Here is a 19380-nt window from a genome sequence, read left to right as displayed (position 1 = left end):
TTGCTGAATCATTTGGTATGATCCAGAGATTTTTGAGCAACCACTAAAATATTTTCCATAACGGCTGTACTAACTTACGTTTCCACTAACAGTGTACAAGCATTCTCATTTTTCCACATCCAAACTAGCATGTTATCTTGGCCTTTTTCTTTTTTTTTTTTATAACTCTGACAGATGAGAAATGATATCTCATTGTGGTTTTGGTTTGCATTTCCCTGATGATTAATGACATGGAAAATTTTTTCATGTACTATGCATTGGCCACTGGTATGTGTTTTCTTGAGAAATATTTATTTAGGTCTTTTGCCCATTTTTAATTGGATTATTTATTTTTTTGCTGTTAAGTTGTTTTCTTATATATTCTGGATATCAACCCCTTTGCCTAGTTTGTAAATATTTTCTACCTTTTTATAGGTTGTGCTTTCACTCTGTTGATTGTTTCCTTTGTTGTATAGAAGTTTTTTAGTTTCATGTAATCCTGTTTGTCTATTTTTGCTTTTGTTGTCTGTGCTTTGAGTTCTCATCTATATATCCTTGCTCAGACAAATGTCTTGGAGCCTTTCACCTACATTTAATCTTAATAGTTTTAATAGTTCAGAAATTTACATTTAGATCTCTAATTCATTTTGAGTTGATTTTGGCAGACAGTAAGAGATTGGGGCCTTGTTTCGTTCTTCTGAATGTGGATACACAGTTCTTCCAGCACCATTTGTTGAAGACACAGTCCTTTCCCCAATATGTGTTCTTGAACTTTCTCAAAAATCAGTTTTGGTTCCTATAGCTTTATAGCATATTATGAAATCAGGTTGTGTAATATGGTATGTAGCACTTTTTCTAAGATGAGTTTGTGAATTTAATTGTAAAACCTTGTACTTTTTCTCACTCTGTAGGTTGTCTCTTCCTTTTGCTGATTGTTCCCTTTGCTGTGCAGAAGCTTTATAGCTTGATGTGATCTTGTCTGTCTAATTTTGCTTTGGTTGCCTGTTCTCTGGGGGTATTATTCAAGAAATCATTGCCCCCCCCCCCAAATAAAGAAATCATTGCCCAGATAAATGTCTGGAGTGTCTCCCCAATGTTGTTTTCTTACAGTACTTTTATAATTTCAGGTCTTAGATTTGAGTATTTAATCCATTTTGATTTGATTTTTGTGTATGATGAGAGATAATGGTCTAGTTTAATTCTTCTCCTTATGGACATCCAGTTTACCCAGCACCATTTTTTGACAAGATGGTCATTTCCCCACTGCATATTCTTAGCAATCACCTATAGTGACTTTGTTCACTATAGAAGTGTGGATTTATTTATGCATTCTCTATTCTGGTCCATTGATCTACATGTCTGTTTTTATGCCAGTACCATGCTGTTTTGGCGACTACAGCTCTGTAATATTGTTTGAAGTCAAGTTTATGTGATTGCTCCAGTTTTGTTCTTTTTACTCAAGATTATTTTGGCTATTTGAGGTCTTTTATGGTTCCTTACGAAATTTAGGATTCTTTTTTATGCTTTAAAAGCAATATCATTGATATTTTGATAGGGATTGCTTTCAGTATATAGATTGCTTTGGGTAGTAGGAAATTTTAACACTATCAATCCTTCCAGTTCATGAACATGGAATATCTTTTATTTGTGTCTATTCAATTTCTTTTGTCAAAATTTTATAGTTTTCATTGTAGAGATCTTTTACCTCCTTTGTTAAATTAATACCTTGGTATTTTATTATGTTTTTGTAGCTATTATAAATAGAACTGCATTCTTGATTACTTTTTCAGATGGTTCATTATGGTCATGGAAAAGTGCTACTGATTTTTTCACACTGATTTTACATCTTGCAACTTTACTGAAGTTATTTCACTGAAGTGATTCTCTTGTAGGTAGCATATAATTAGATCTTTCTAAAAAATCAGTTTGGCCACTCTGTATCTTTTAATTGGAGAATTTAATTCACATACATTTAAGATTATTATTGAAAAGTAAGGATCTACTCTTGCCATCTGTTCATTATTTTCTAGTTATTTTGTAGATCCTTGTTCTTTTTTCTTTCGTTGTTGTTTACTTTTGAGATAAAGAGGTTTTATGTAGTGATAAGCTTTAATTTTTTTTGTCTTTCTCTTTTGCGTATCTGCTGTAATTTTTCTCTGCATTACTCTGGGGCATATATTAAAAAACTCATTGCCGTAGAAGATTAAGCTGATAACAACCTTTACTCTTTCTTGATTTCTAATTTTGGTAACTTAATTTACATATTTTTATATTGTATTATCCTTACCAACTTATTGTAGATGTGATTATCTTTGATTATTATGACATTTAATGTTTATAACAAAGATTTGAAAGATTATATAACCATGATGGTAATGGAATATTCTGAATTTGATTATGTTTTTACCTCTACCAGTGAGTTTTATATTTTCACACAATTTCATAGTGGTAATTTATATCCTTTCACTTAGGGTTCAATCACCACCTTAGGCACCTTACATCAGTGGTTTGAATCATTATAGGATGTTTCCTTTCCTTTTTTACATCAGTGGTTTGAATCATTATAGGATGTTTCCTTTCCTTTTTTACATCAGTGGTTTGAATCATTATAGGATGTTTCCTTTTCTTTTATATGCATCCATTCCAAGTCTTTATGCGCTACAGAGTCCCTCATTCCCACTCCTCTGCTACACTCCAGAGCTTTTCCTCAAATACTCTAGGCAAAATGTGAGAATAAATTGTAGGTTTATTTATTGTTTTGGTCCCCTTTTTGTGGAGGGGACAAGTATCAAGTATTTCTAGTCAGCCATCCTCTGATACCACTGGTCCTTGTCTGCTTGGGTTTCTAATAGTGCTCTTGCTGGTTCGATAAAAGCTTTCAGACGTGTATTCTCATCAACTCCAAAGTTGGGTTTTACAGGAGCTAGTGACAGCCCCTCCTAAAACTGGATTACCCAAAAATCTCTTTCATTTTTGTATTATCAGTGCTCAGTATGTATCAGGCAAGAAATCACTATATGGCAAATTTAAACATAGATAAACATAGGAGAACTTTGAAGGAAAAGATTGTAACCCTTCTGCTCCATGCCTAGAAGTAAATAATTGATTTTTTTTTTTTTTTTTTTTTTTGTGGTTTTTGGCCGGGGCTGGGTTTGAACCTGCCACCTCTGGCATATGGGACCAGCGCCCTACTCCTTGAGCCACAGGCGCCGCCCTTTTTGATTTTTTTTTGTTGTTGTTGTTTATTTTTATTTATTTATTTTTTTTATTTTTTGGCCGGGGCTAGGTTTGAACCTACCACCTCTGGCATATGGGACCTGCGCCCTACTCCTTGAGCCACAGGCGCCGCAAAGTAAATAATTGAAATATCAACTTTAATACCTTTTCACTAAAAGACATTAACATTTATTAGACTCATCAGAAGGTATGTGGTATATTCACATGGAATATATGGTTAATTGCAGGCAGCACAGCCTCCATTGCTGACTTCCTGGCTTTTTCTGTTAGTCCTGGGATCAGAGCACAGCCAGCTGATTTTTAATGAGACCATGATAACTTCAGCAGTGTTTTTATATATTTCAATTTTATGGTTTCTATAGAAATCAGGGTCTCTCAAACAAAACGATTCCTGGCTGACACTTACCATTGGGCAGTCTACCTAATCACTTTCAAAGAAGAAAAATGCAAGTTAATCAGCCATTGACTGAACTTCTCTAACAGTAGGGAAGTTAGGAACTTTTTGCTCCCTTTTAAACTACATTTACATTACAAATTTACACAGGAACATGCTTAGGTGGCACTTAGGAGTTGAGATGGCGTGTAATAAGACTCTGCTATCATTTCAGATGTGAAATTTCTCTCCATATCTGGCCCTTGGAACCAGAACCATTTCCCTAATTACTCATAATTCATATACTGGGACAAAGGCCAAGGTAGATGGGCTGTAATAAATATTCAGAAGACAGACAGCAGATTTGTAGTAAGCACTTAGATGAGTTCTATAAAATCACTATAGAAGTATGAAAGTGATTGTAGTGAGGATGAGAATAATCAGAAAGTTGAACGTTCAAAGGAAAGGAGTGATTAAATAGAAAAACATGGACTCTAAGTAGTTCTAGACCATTATAATCATAATGTATTTGAGGAGGTTTGGAAATAAAATTGACAAAGAATGAGGCATCAGTGAATTTTAAGACTAATTTATTGGTGAGGCTTTGCACCTGAATGTGAAATTTACACAAGATTTGGGAGTAGAGGTGAAAACTTTGAAATGGGAGACTGGAGTCTTCAATAACCTGCAAGGATGACAGAGGTTAGTAAGCTGATGTCATGAACAGAGATGTTTTTACAGCAAGAAAGATAAATAATTGTGTCAAAGCAACAGTGGGAATTTAAAAGAATGGCGACCTTAACTTTCGGCTTTGTGTTTAGAAAATGATGCCATCTTGTGGGTCAAGTGCAAAGGATTTTCTTATGAAGAAAGCAAGGATTCAGATACAGTCACACGGTGTACTCTTTGAAGGTGAGAGGGCACAGGGAGATTTATTTTCCCCAAATAAAGGATTGAGAGCTTATTTAAATTTTTGAGAAGAAAACACAGCAGCATCAAGACTAATAATAGAGGAAAAAGAATAAAGCATTATGGGAGAAGATTGGCACTTAGATGGGGTTTCACTTTGTAAATGGCAGGAATGTGAGGGATTGTAAAATTAAATAGCATTAAATTGCCAAATGGGACTCTCTAGTCAAGTTCAGCCACTGCCATAGCAGACTAGACCTAGTTAATCATCAGAATCACATCAAGGAGTGATTGATTCTGGGCTTCACTCCAAACTTTCTAGATGGGAATCACCGAGGACATGACTGCATTCTAAACACAAATATCAGGTCATAGTTTTCTGAAACCGGCACAGTTCCAGTTTAAGAACAAGGCTAGCATTTGGGAACTATCAGGCTTGGTCTCATTGTCTCTGGCAGAGTTCCAGGTGGCTGGAATTACCCTTGTCAGTCTCATGCAGTCCCAGTGGTGGTAGTTGAGGTGGGGTGGAGGTAACCCTAACATCTTCTGGATATCTCCATCAGAAAACCTTGCTCCATGGAGGCCAGGTTAGGAATACATTTGTGTGCAAGGAAACAGACAGATTTGCTAAAGGGACTTAAGAAAATCGAGAAGATAATTATGGCAAAGATTCTTTAACTCCAACACTTTTAACATCAAGGACGAGAGATTGTTGTTGTTGTTTGCCTTACGCCTGCCACCCTATGGCCACAAGATGATTATGGAAGCTCTGTACATCTCAAATGTAGAGCAGAAGGAAGGCAGAGGTAAGAAAAGACAGTGTTCTTGGCCATGTCATTGACTAGATAATTATACTTGCATAACCTTAGGTTAATAAAACCCGAATATTCAGCTTTTAGCTTCTGAAATAGAGACAGGCAAGTGAAAGAAGTCTGGGAGTTGAATGAGCAAACATATTTACTACAGACACAAAAATTAAAAATGTTTTGAAGGAAATTCCAATTTTCTTTCAAAAATTGTTCTCTCTCCTTCATTCCTTGTTTCGTTTACTGGCAACTATTTTGTCTCACTCAAAGAAGCCTGGAAGTCATTCTTACATCCTTTTCCCCTTTCATCACCCTTTTATCAATTTGGTTCAGAAATATTACTGAGGGCATATTCTACTGTATATGTCTCAATTTTTCTCCTCTACTGATCACAGTTATTGATCCAACCATGATTTTGTTCCAGGCTACCTATTTTCTTATTTGATTTTTTTGCTTTTGATTTTAATCTATTCAACCCTCCAGGATATACTTTCTAGCATAGAAACATGGCCAGATTTTTACTATGTTCAAATAAATCAGGAACCGTTACTGCTTTCAAGACAGAGTTCAAATTTCTTAGCATGACATTAGTGTATCACGATCCTGCTCTTATCCACCAGTTCAATTTCACCCTTCACAATTCCCCCAAGAATCCCATACTCTGGCCAAAGTAGGTTAGATGTGTTTTCAGGAACATGGTGTCCTCTCTTTTTGCAGATAAAATAATTGTCTATATAAAATCTCATAGAATTTTGTAATTAAAAAAAAAGTTTCTAGAACTAGTAAATGAATTGTGGTGGCAGTATACAAGGTCAGTATAAAATCAATTGTGGTTCTGTATATAAGCAATGAATAATTGAAAATCAAAATGATAGAAATGGCACCATTTGTAATAGCAATCACATTCAATTATATATATAAATTTAGCAAAATACGTGGTGGGTCTGTATTATGAAAACTGCAAAACATTGATGAAAGACCTCAAGAAGACCTAGATAAATGAAATATTAATAGACTGGAAAACCATGGCTCTCTGCTTTCTCAAAATTCACACAGCTGGAAAAAACAAAATCACAGAGCTAAATGCCAGAAAGTAGGCATTTTACTGTATATAAAACAAATGATCACTTTTTAAAGTTGAAAAATTTTTATGATGTGGAAATTCATAATATATAGCTTATTAATTATATCTATAAAAACATAACTTAGTACATGTTTCTATTTACTATAAATGTAAATTTATAGTATTTTCATTATAAAAGTACTTAATGTTCAGTATTTTCATAATTTCTGCACACTTGCAAACTGGGTAATAAAAGTAGTTTTGAACACAACATTAGAGAAGTCTTAGGCCATTTTCACATGTGCAAGCAATCCAAGCAATACCATCCTAACCTCTGCCCTTCTCAAGTTATGAAAATTTGTTGTACGTATTTTTAAAGGAGGATTGCTTTAGACTTTACCGAAAGTAGCAAATATGAAGAAAAAAAGGCTTGTGACTGTAATTAAATAGGAATATGTTTCATCACTGAGTCTTGAATAATATCAGAAATTACTGATTATAATTTTTATAAAGACTACGTGCTGTGGCACATAATCAGAATACTGTGAATATTCTGCGAATGTTTTTAGACTGGTGTTCTAGGACTTTGCCATAGTCTCACTTGTAAAGGCAACAAATACAAATCATTCCTTAATTAGAATCTGAGTGATGCATAAGTGTTATTCAGTAAGATAACTAAGGACCTACTTACCTTTTTTGTCTTGGTAACTCCCCAATTCCTTGCAAGAGATAAGAACAGTTCCTTGAAATCCATTTGTAATCGAAGACAATTGAGAAAGAAATTATCCTAAAACCTCTGAAAAGTGAAAAGTAGATGACAATTATAACTTTACAGCAAAGACCTTTTACCATCTTAGAGAGTCTGTTTAGATAAAATTTGAAAGAGGCCAGACCATAGGACGTGTGGCTTCCATGGCATGGAGAGGTTGAAGTGGTTGCCAAAGCTTCATCTTGCTGATCATGTATCATCGATGGAGAATATTAAAACTCCCAACATCATTTTCTATAGCCAGATGGCGGTGCAATGTAAGAATGAGAGAGGGGAAATACAAAGAGAGAGAGAGGGAGGGAGAAAGAAAGAGTAGGGAAAGATGTATGAATATAAATGAGTGACATCTTTAAATGGCTATGAGATTTGGGATTGAATGCACCAAAATAAAAAGAGCTTCCCAGGAGATAGATTGATTGACAATTTGTGGATAACACACAAAAGCATGTACCAACATGCCAGTGTTTTTATGATCCTATATTCTAGTTTTCAGGTGAAAAGTAGTAAAAGTGTTTGATATTGGCAGAAGAAACTGAACACAACTGACATAGCTACATTTTTAATTAGTTCTATGCAGTTTGTACTCCGCTATCTTGCTATTTGTGTTTACATCTGGGGTTTTTGTCATGTATAAATAGCAACAAATTAGAGATAATATACAATATTTAACTGAACTATGACCAATATTTAATTGTGTAGCTCTAGGGGGCAGAAGATTTGCAGCAATTATATGAATCTACAAAAATTACAGTTTTAATTGTTTCACGGTAATCGTTATTGTGCAGTCTTATCGCCAACATTCCCTTAATTGTATATGCAGTTTTATTTTCAGCGGGTCTTATATTCAAGAGGATTTGCATATTCATCATTTTTAAGCTCCCATTATGAGAAACCAGATTATGGATGTATTCATAAATCACTTTTCATAGCCAATTGCTTCAGTCTTATCACAAATCAAAGGGAAGAGGATTTATATAACGTGTGTGACACTTTTAAAATTTTTGTTGAATTGCTCTTGGGTGATTTTATTGATTCATTCATCAAACAGGTATCCATTGAGCACCTGTTATGCCAGGAATATTTCTGGGCAATGAGGGGCGGGTGGGAATAGCAGTGAAGAAACAAACAGTAATCATTGCATTCACAGAGCTCACATTTTAATTGGGGGAGAAAGAGACTGAGCAATTAAAGAAGAAATATACTCTATGTCAAATGGTGATATTTGCTATGGAAAAAAAAAAACAAGAAAGAAAACTGAGATGAGAAATGTCAGAGGTGAGGGTAAGATGGTGAGGTTTTAAATAGAGTAGGCACCATGGTCTTGTACTACCAGAACAAAATAGCCAGGGAGTAGAGAGAACATGACAGGTGCATACTGCAAAGAACTGCAGATGCTAAGGTTCTGAGGCAAATGCAAGCCTGATTTGTATGAGGAAGGTCATGGTAAGAATGGTTGTTTACTTCTCTGGAGCCAGACTTGGTGGTGGAGGTGGTGAGATAGATTCTGGACGTGTTTAATAGATAAAGCACAGACTTGGTGATAGATGGCGTGTTTGGTGAGAGACACACAGAAAGGGAGGGAGGTATAAGTCATGGATATCTGAAGTCTTAATAGAAGAGGTTATTGTTAACTTCCACAAGAAAGGCTGTTGTGGGGAGAAAGTTTGGTCAGAGAAGAATCAGAACTTTAGATTTTTGACTTATTTCTATCGAGTTGCTTGTTGGTTTCTCCAATGATGGCAGCCAAGGCAGCAGCAGGATATCTGAGTTGAAGTCCAGGAGAAGACCTGGGACTTAGGTAAAAATTTTCTAAGGCATTCGCATTTAGGAAAGGTTTTAAAGGGATGAGACATTAACATGAACAACGCCGGGCGGGTCCAGAGAAGAGGAGAGATGCAAAGACTGCTCTCTGAGATGCAAAGACTGCTCTCCTCAATCTGACAGAGGAGCCCAGGGACGTCTAGCAGGTGAGACGGACAGGTAATAGTCAGCAGTATAGGAGGAAATGATGTGCTGGAGCCTGCGAAGGAAACATTTCAGGAAGAAGGGAGTGACCAACGATGTCCAGTATGACTGATATGTCAGCTATGTGGAGGAGGGAAAATGAAATATTACATTTAGCAGTATAGAGTCCAATCCACGGTGTCAGTGAAGTGGTTAGGATGGGGAATAAAAGGCATGGAATCATTGCTTCCTGCTACAACGTGGATGAACACTGAAAACATCCTAAGTGACAGAAAACAAGCATGAAAAGGCTGCACACTGTATGATTCCATTTATAGGACGTGCCCAGCACAGGCATATCCACAGAGGCAGAAAGCAGAAAAGTGGTTGCCAGGGTCAAGGGCGGAGGAGAGAATGAGGAGTGGCTGCCAATGGAACTTTATTTTATGGTGATGAAAATGTTTTGGAATTAGTGATAATCATTACACAACACTGTGAGTACACTAAAAGCTGCAGATGTGTGTACTTAAAAAATGGTGAAAATGTTGTAGTTTAAGTTATGTGAATTTTACCTCCATTAAAAAAAAAAACCCACCCTTATTAGCATCGGGTCAAGATGGAAAGGGAAGAAGAAGAATTGGTGTTGGAGTTAGAACTTTGAGATGTGAGTTGGAGAAGGTTGTTGGGTCAGAAGTTTTCTTGATATGCATGGAGTTTTGACCATTTGGGTGCTGAAGGGAACGATCTCATAGAGAAAGAGACCATGTTGAGATGCAGGTGACAGGGGAGGAAATTGATGGAATGATTCCTTAAAATACTAACACAGAGATGCAACCTCGCTATTAATGAAAGGTGTGGACCCCAGAAGGGTAGGGAAAGGTGACCTCTCTGAGCATGTGGGCAGCCAGGCCGGGAGATGGGGGTGGATTTGTGATGCTTTCTCCTGATTTCTCTCATTTTTCTAATTAAATATCAAGCAAGATGATGAGCTGAGAATGATGGTTGGATGGGAAGAGCTGAACGTTAAAAGAAGGGACTAGAAATCTTTGAATAGTTGTCTAGGAATTAGGATTGCCATGACCAATAACCTGTGTGGTCCTGACTGAGTCTTTTTAGTCAGAACAATCACGGGATTTCTTCACCCCCGGTCAGTGACATAGAATCATGCTTGGGGCGGTGGGGGGAGGAGAAGCGGGGGGATGGCTGCATCGACCAAGGTCTTTACCATGAGATTGTTGGGAAGCATGTGAGGAGCAGGGGACCACTGCTTGTCTAAAACTTGTATAAAAGGAAATGAGAAGATGACAGTGGATGGCAGAAGTTGGAAGGATTGCAGTAGCATGGGCTGGCAGGTCTGGTGCAGTCAAAATGCTTTAGGATTGAGATACAAAGGGAGGAACCAGGGAAGATGGGGTGAAGGTTGGGAAGTGAGCCACCTGATAAGGACACGGAATCACCCTTAGTAATGGGAATACTTGATCAGAGGAGCAAGGACAGAAGTTGTCTTTCAGCAAACTTCTTCTTCGAAGATCAAAACTAATGAGAAATCAAGAAACTGAGCAAGTGAAAGTGGATATTGAAATGACAGAGAATGACAGTGATCCCAGAGCTGAAATCTTCACGGGTGGTGGAGCTGTGCACCAGTGTCTGTAATAAGACACGGTGGGTGGTGCCCTTTGAAGTCAAGAAGGCAGAGCCCAGGCATTTGGGAAAGTGAGAGTGAAAATTACCTGATAGTGGCAATGGGCCAAGAAGGACTTTTTGTCTTCCCACCTAGTCCTGTGTTGGGAAGGTTTGGGGAAAAGAAAACAAACAAGCAGAAAGTAAGCACAGTATGTGAGGGCTTTCACAGAAAGTAGTTTTAAGGAAGGTCCAGATTCTAGTTCTAGAGTGCACTATACATTATGTTTGAGAAAGGTACAGTTGTCTTCCTAACAGTAGGCTCTGCATGTCAACATAAGAACAGATCACTTACTTCAGTGGAGACATGCAAGCTTTGGTTTGGGGGTTTCTGGCCACCACAGAACTCTGATTAAAGGACAGAAGAGTTGGCTGGGATGTTTCATTCTGTCATTTTCTGTCTCTTTCTCTGTGTGTGAGCACACGTGCGTATAATAGGGTTACCTGAGGGATAATGCTGCCTTCGAGTGGAGCTGGACAGAGAGTACTTTGTAGATCAAATATTAACATTTAAAAAAATACACGATCCTTTCCAGTTGCACACATATCTCACTTCTTGCCAATCTTTCAATTTCACAGATGAAATTTTACTGTGTCAAGAAACATCAGATACCAAGCAGGAACTGTGCCATCCAGATCCAGATCTCTGCAGATTTGATTCTACAAATGAAGGACTGACGTGTAGGTGTTACATTGAGATGCCCACCTTGTTGGTGTGAGGGCAATTTATAAGACTCAAGCACCACTCCTAGGCATAGGTTCCCGCAACCCTTTTGTTGACATTAATATCCCATGGTAGCTCGAGTATTATTGGAAGGCTGTGATTTATTTGTAAAGTAAGAGATACTAAATCCATTCATTCAGGTGATGTTTTAGAAAACCACTTTATTAAAGATATCTTGAAATTATGAGCCATGTATTTTTCTTTAAAATTTCAGTGTCATTGTGACTAAGAAATAAGTTAATCTAATTCCATAAAGTATGAAATTAGCCACTTAAAAAAATTGTTTCTAAAGTAGTGGTATAATCAAGACCCTGTAAATGATATTATTTTCTTATTATTTGGTGGTATTATTAATAGGTATTGTGAGAACAAAAGGACAGTATTAAAAGGCTTTTATGAGGTTTGTTAGCTCTTTTTATCACTGCAGTAAGTACTGACAGTGAGTTTATTCCTCTTATTCTAAATTAATGTGTAATTTCTGCTTTTCCTCCCTCCCTTCCCCTCTCCTTTTCTATCCCTCTCTTTTTGTCCCTCTCCTTCTTTCCTTCCTTCCTTTGTTCCTGAGTGAATATTGTTATCTGTTTAATTCTTTTCCCATGCTTTTATTTTAATTATTTTCATCTTTGCCCTGGAAGCTTTAGATTATGTATTTTATTGTCATGACTAGTCTTAATTTTCAACATGCATTGCTCGTATTAAATCTGTTTAACAAAACCTGATGTGCGTCAGTATTTCTGCCTCTTTTCTTCTTTTTTAATGGCAGTGGTTCTCATTTGGGAAGTTGTATATCTGGATCAAGTAGAGAATTTTTGCAAAATAGAGTTGTTGGTACCCTCCAAGGCTTATTGAATTGAAATTTCCAGATATGAATTTGTGTGTGTGTATGCGCGCGCACATAAGCCTCCTGCTTGACTACAGCTCTTGGCCCTGGCTAAGCCACCACTCTAATAGATACTAGTCCACCAAGATTTCTTTCTCCCTCTTCAGTGTGTCAGGTCTGTGGATTTGAGTTTGACATGTGTGGCTGGACATCAGAGGCCCCTGCTGACCAGATTTCTTGGACACGGACAAAAGCAAGAGAGATCCCTGTGTTAGAATCCACACCTTGGCAGGATCAAAGTCGTGAGGATGAAGGTAGGAACGTTAGTTTCAGAAGCCGAACATGACTAGTAAATAAGTTTCACGTCATTTGTTTTTTAGAAGCTGCAGAAATGTTAACTTACAAAGAAATGAGCCATGTCAGACTTTATTTTTGAAACTGAAGCTTAAAATCATAAGAACATCTTTATATCTCTGTGTTGTCAATATAATTGAGTTAAAGGACAGTCTACAATAATTCAGGTATCAGATGGGAAATAATTGACAATACTTTTAAGTACTACAAAATCCATACGTGGTGTTCAGTAGGCCTATGCAAATTTGATACTTCCACATGGTTCAGTAAGAAAAGAATTTTATTTTATTTTTTGTTTTTTCCCATTAGCCATATGTTTTATTTATTTATTTAATTTTGAATTAATTTATTTCAGGTTAATGTGAGGGTTCAAACAACCAGGTCAAAATATTTGATTTTGTTACGTGGAGTTTGTCTTTTGGTTTTGTCTCATGCAAAAGGTGTGCCACCCCCTCCCCCACCCATGCCCATTCAGTGAGAGCACCCCAATTCCCCACCCCTCCCCTGTAACCCCTCCTCCCAACTTGAATTGAACTGAGTTTTTCTCCTAATTGGGCATGGATTAGATCATCTACTGGCTTCATGTTAATATTAAGTACATTGAATATTTGCTTTCCCATTCTTGTAATACTTTACTAAGAAGAATGTGTTTGAACTCCATCCAGAATTTTATAAAAGATGTGAAGTCACCATCTTTTTTATAGCTGTATAATATTCTATGGTATGCATGTACCACACTTTGTTAATCCAGAAAGAGAGAATTTTAAGTTGTATTCCTTAAACTATAAAGATTTTCCTATAAAAATAGGAAAATAATCAAAAGGATTTAGGATTCTGGGAGGAATGAAGAGGAATTCTTGATTAAGGAAAGACTGCATATGACTTTTAAATGAAAATGATGATAATTTGGCACAGGAATTTTTACATGTACATTTCTTTTATAAGAATGAAATCTTAATATTGAGGATGTTCTCAAACTTGGATTTCAGAAATTAGGGGATTTCAATACATCTTAGTATATCTTAGAAATTGCTTATGAAAAACATCCTACCCTTTTAAATAAGATATGTATGTAAAAGCCTTGTTTTGAAAATATTAAGGGCGGTGCTTGTGGCTCAAGGAGTAGGATGCTGGTTCCATATCCTGGAGGTAGCGGGTTCAAACCTGGCCCTGGCCAAAAACCGCAATAAATAAATAAATAAAATCAAAAATACAATAATTTTGTCCCCATACCGAGTAGTAAATTATTTTTATAAATTGCTTCTTTTTGTTTCTTCTTCCAGGTTACTGTGCATGGCTAGGGGGCAGGCATGCTTTTACTCTTAACCATATAGACAGCAGGGCTTATCTGAATAGCTCTGTGTGTCACTGCCTGGGCAAGAGCTGCCATCTTCAATTCTATTACTCTATGGAAAACAGTGCCCTAAGAGTGGGCTTATATGATTATGAGGTAGGAAGAAACTTGAATTTATTTCAAATTCATGGGATAAATGAAATTTCTATTCTTGGAAACGTGTATTTCTGCGTCTCAGTTGTATGTAGGCTTGGGGTATTCTTGACTTTATTCAGTATACTTTTTAAAAAGAATTATTTAAAAGGAGGTTTAGGAGAATGCTATCATATACAAAGTTAACATGATAATGAGCATAATATTATTTCATGCAGTTAAAATTCATGAAAGTATATTAAAGAACTGTAAGTCTAATTAAAATAAAATATCTGGGATTCTGTACTAAATTCTGATCTGTTTTGGATTTAATAACATGAAAAATATAAATATGAAAATAAATTACTTGTTCAAGTATGAGGAGAGGTAATTTTTAAGACTGGTAATTATTGTTTAAATGTAGACAAATGAGTCACTTAAATTTTAAAAAACATTTTTTTTTTTTTTTTGAGGCAGTTTTACTCTGTTGCCCAGGCTAGAGTCCTGTGACATCAGCCTAGGTCACAGCAACCTCAAACTCCTGGACTCAAGTGATCCTCCTGCCTCAGCCTCCAGAGTAGTTGCGACTTTTGGCACTCATCAAAACACTTGGCTAATTTTGCTATTTTTTTCCAGAGATGGGGCCTCACTCTGGTCTTGAACTCCTGAGCTCAAGGGATCCTCCCATCTCACTTAGTCTTTCTCTGCTCAATTTTTAATGACTAATATTAAATTATTGCACCTATGAGTCTACATAAATGAAGATTATAAGTGTTAAGTAGCATCAGTTAATATTTACCGCTTCAATCTCAAGGGTTATCAGTAAGGATGCGGGTGAACAACCAGATGGCAGAGAGGCCTGGGGCACAGAGCCTGGAGCGCGCTGCGGTGCATGGAAAGGAGCTCCCACGGCCTCTCTGAGCGCATCCCCCTCCAGGCACCCCCAGAAGCTCGGAATTAGGATCTCTGTGTCACAAACCAGTGTCAAAGATCAAATGTTAGGCAAAAGATTCTCTTAGCATCCTTATTGCTTAGGAAAGTAGAAGCATTTTGGAAACTGTATTCCAGAATGTGGAGACAATTTACACACACGCACTCACGTACACTCATGCATTTTTAATAAATCATAGTATTAACGGACGGTCAAATACATAATTTTCCTAGCATTCTGGAACTATACTATATTTTTGTGATTTTTTTGCAGTAGTATTTGATACCCCAGTGCCCTGCAATCTATTTTAGATATTTCATTAATTTTTTTTGGAGGGGAGTGGGGAGACAGAGTCTCATTATGTCGCCCTAGTAGAGTGCCGTGGCACACAGAACACAGAACCTCAAAGACTTGTGCTTAAGCGATTCTCTGGCCTCAGCCTGCTAGGTAGCTGGGACTACAGGTGCCCATCACAACACATTTGGCAGGCTTGGGCTGGGTTTGAACCCTCCAGCTCCTGTGTATGTGGCCGGCGCCCTAGCTGCTGAGCTACAGGCGCAGAGTGTATTTCATTAAATTTTGTAAAGTGTGGGTGATGGGGCTGGAGGGGAGAGAGTATCTCCCTTCCTTTTTTGTAGCACTGCTAACTGTCCAGATACATAGAAGTTTTACCAAAACTAATAAAAAGACAAAAATTTATCCAGATATGCCATACCATTCATGCCTCAACCATATTTTGGTGACTGTTACTTGTGCCGCATAAACCCAGTCCTGGGGGCCTCCCTGTGGTCTGCAGCATTCTGTAATTTGCAATTCCTTCTTCAACAAAGGCAAGGTAAAAAAACTTCTCACTCTGGGAAGCTGAGGCAGGTGGATTGCTTGAGCTCAGGAGTTTGAGACCAGCCTGAGATAGAGTAAGACCCTGTCTCTAAAAATAGCTGGGCAATGTGGTGGGCCCCTGTGGTTCCAGCTACTCGGGAAGCTGAGGCAAGAGGATGGCTTGAGCCCAAGAGTTTGAGGTCACTGTGAGATGTGATGCCACGGCGTTCTACTGAGGGTGACAAAGTGAGACTCTGTCTCAAAAAAAACAATACAAAAAAATAACTTCTAGAATAATTTTATTGAGTTTCAATTATAGTTAGAGATGTCTTAAATATATATATATATTTAGATTGGATATATATTAGATGTCTTTTATATATCTAAGGTTCTATTATAGTGCTTTTCACATAGCAGGTAATTATTTTTTATTAAACATTGAATGAATTATTATCATAAATTTAAGTAGAAATTTGTATCATATATGTTCTAAACTTGAGGGTTATTTTAATCTCTGAAAATCAATGTGGATTTTAAAAGTGTTAATATATATGTGATGGAGTTACTAAATACTGAAAATGAGCAATTTCATTCCTTTGGTAACTTTAGAACTGTACAAGAGAGGAATGAAAAGAAATTGTTTCCAGATACAACATCGTGATGCTGTCTCCTAATTATAAAAAAAGAAGAAAAAGCTAATCATAGCAAACTACTGTCATGCACAAACCAGAACCAATTGGCTGTACATTTAGAGAGTGTTGACCTATGTTTGATTCATTAGTTGAGACAGTCTTCTGCCATACATCCTATCTTTTCTGAGATTCTCTTTGCTATCCTTTCCGCACATGTCAATCACGGTTGTACAATTGCGTCAAAGTACATTTAAGTCACAAGCTGATGATTTGTCATAAACTTCAAAAGGACTCCACACCTATCGTTTAAAAAATAGCTCTTGTCGAAAATGGTCATTTACATCTTCCATGAATAGACTGCTTTTCTCTGTTGTAAATATTTATAACTTTGTGTACATTTGAGCCAAGAATCCAAGAAATACCTTGAGCGAATGCTGAGATTTTTATTATTATTATTCAGAAGACATTAGAACTTGAGAAGTAGAAAAACTGGTTAAGTGTGGGTATATTGGCTCATGGCTGTAAACCTAGGACTTTGGGAGGTTTAGGCAGGACAGTGCCATGAGGCCAGGAATTTGTGACCAGCCGAGGCAACACAGCAAGACTCCATCTCTACAAGAGATAAAAAAAACTAGCTGGTCCTGGTCCTGCAAGCTTGTGGTCCCAGGCATTTGGGAGGCTGAGGCAGGAAGGATCCCTTGAACCTAGAAGGCTGTGGTGAGCTATGATTATGCCGCTGCACTCCAGCCTGGGCAAGAAAGTGAGACCCTCCCGTCATCTCTAGAAAAAAAGAAAAAGAAAATACAGGTAAAGGCAAGTTGTTAAATAAAAAGTTAACTCTCTAGAGTTCGCTTACCTGTGGTGTAGAAGTTCTACTTTTTGGGATTAGATTTTGGTTCATCATATCTGTAATAATAACCATACAGCAGACTCTTTTTAATTCAGATGAAAGTGTACACTCCATGGATAACAGGGTGTTCAGTTTGTGATACCTTTTTTTGTATTTTCTAAATGCCCACCCCCAACACATAGGATGAACATGTAGTGGGGGCAGGGAAGAAAATACCTGAAGGAATTTTTTTTTTCTTGTATTACATAGTTTTCAAAGCTATAATATGCTTTCTTTGAAGAAAGGGCTTTACCAATTTGCAATGTTGTATCCCCAGATGCCATAAAAAGGAGTTAACATCCTTGACTTTGATACCTTTGATTTCTTCACTTGAAGTGGAAAGGATAAGTGGACATCTCTAAGAAATATGGTGATAAATATATTTCTTGAAAGATAAATCCATGCTGTTAATCACAGTTTGGGGAACAAAGGCATTTAAAAAATTTATATATTTTTTTAAGGCAAGCGCAAAACAAAATTTACTGAGGGTGAGAAAGATAAGTTTACGGAGTCAGAAAGTTTACAAAGCAGGATAACAAACCGTGGACAGTGAATGGGCAATGGGCAAAGAAACCTAAAAAAAAATGTATCGACTGATTTTCAGATGATAGAAACTTAGAATATCACTTGAAAACCTTTACAGGGCTAGGGATTCCTTTTTTACATTGACACCTGTTAAAAGGAACTAGGTAAGAGTCTGAGAGTAAGAACAGAAACAAAATGTAATTTCATTTAGTTGGAGTAAATTATTCCTTTTAAATTATTGCTTGCGCTATCAGACAGGAAAATTCAGAAGAAAAATGTGGATCTCTTTTACAGTATACCATTAACTTAGTGTGTGAAAAGCCATTTAATTTTAGAAAGAACTCTGCTCACTTTTCAAAAAAGCATAAAGGCATTCATCTTCAGGTAGAATGGAGGGAAATCACTTAGTCATTGTGAAAAATGATCACAGTAGCTCTAAATTATTCTCATAAAATGAAAGTGAGGGGAATTGATGAATACAGTTTGCCAAGTGATGTTACTAAAAGTATCTGTGGAGGGTGTAAGTGTCTCTATGCTAAATAGCTAAAGTTGTTTAGGAAAGAATTGGACGAAAAATTAGTTGCATGTCTACACTTTTTGTAACTCCCATCCATCCCCATGTGATATGGAAGCTACCGGATGGAAATATGTTCACCCCCTGGGCTTCATTGCCTTGTGGAAGTCTTAACTGTTGACATGAATAAGTAGTGTAGTAAATTTTAATGCACTTAGATTATCCTCTGAAATATTTAGGACTTGTAAATTTCGAGTAGGCATCTACAGGGTAGAGGACTAAGTTGAAAATAGATTCATTTTTAGAAAATCTTGGACGTGAATGAAATGAATGAAGCTGAGTGAGATGATGCATGTTTATAAGAGTCTGAAAAATTAGGAGTGTCACGTATCATTTGGGATTGTAAGTAGATGTCACTTTCCAGGGCTGTTTTTTATCTTATACTAGAAGATGGGCACGGAGTCAGTCTCAGAGCTTAATATAAGACGTCATTATGTCACTCTCTGAATTTTCACTATGTTGATCCAAAAATCAATGTATCTTATAGGTCAGTATTATTTAAAGTTTGGTCTATGTTTTATAAGGAAATGTCAAATTCACTTGAATGTCTAACAAAATCTAAGTAAAATGCAGTATTATTTCAGAGTATCAGAGCATGGTCATAATCATGAAGACCAATACATTATACCATAGGCACAGTTTTTGAGTAAACTACAGACTTTTATTGAGCGTCTTACCTCATAATATATAGTGACAATTTGACAGACATTTTGCTACCTGAAAAGTAATCACTATAAAGGTATATGACACAGCATTCATGTTGAAGATGCAAAAAGGCCTTCGATAGAATGACTGGAAAAGTAAACCTATAAGAATATAATGTCCACGGCGGCGCCTGTGGCTGAAGGCGTAGGGTGCCAGCCCCTTATCCCGAAGGTGGCAGGCTCAAATCCGGCCCCAGCCAAAAACTACAACCACAAGAACAA

General features: G+C 36.9%; 1 protein-coding gene across 1 annotated transcript in view; it reads left to right on the top strand.

Annotated features, from left to right (window-relative positions):
- MALRD1 (MAM and LDL receptor class A domain containing 1) overlaps positions 1-19380 on the top strand; it is a 513794-nt gene that overhangs the window by 33856 nt on the left and 460558 nt on the right. Inside the window, exons 6-8 of the mRNA XM_053573250.1 lie at positions 11340-11441; positions 12472-12618; positions 13942-14108. Coding sequence (XP_053429225.1) covers positions 11340-11441; positions 12472-12618; positions 13942-14108 — 416 coding nt within the window. The remainder of the gene's footprint in view (positions 1-11339; positions 11442-12471; positions 12619-13941; positions 14109-19380) is intronic.

This window comes from Nycticebus coucang, chromosome 20 (assembly GCF_027406575.1).
Source record: "Nycticebus coucang isolate mNycCou1 chromosome 20, mNycCou1.pri, whole genome shotgun sequence".
In the NCBI taxonomy this organism is placed as follows: Eukaryota; Metazoa; Chordata; class Mammalia; order Primates; family Lorisidae; genus Nycticebus; species Nycticebus coucang.
Note: the sequence above shows the minus strand (reverse complement) of the source record. Positions and strands in the feature narration are given on the sequence as shown.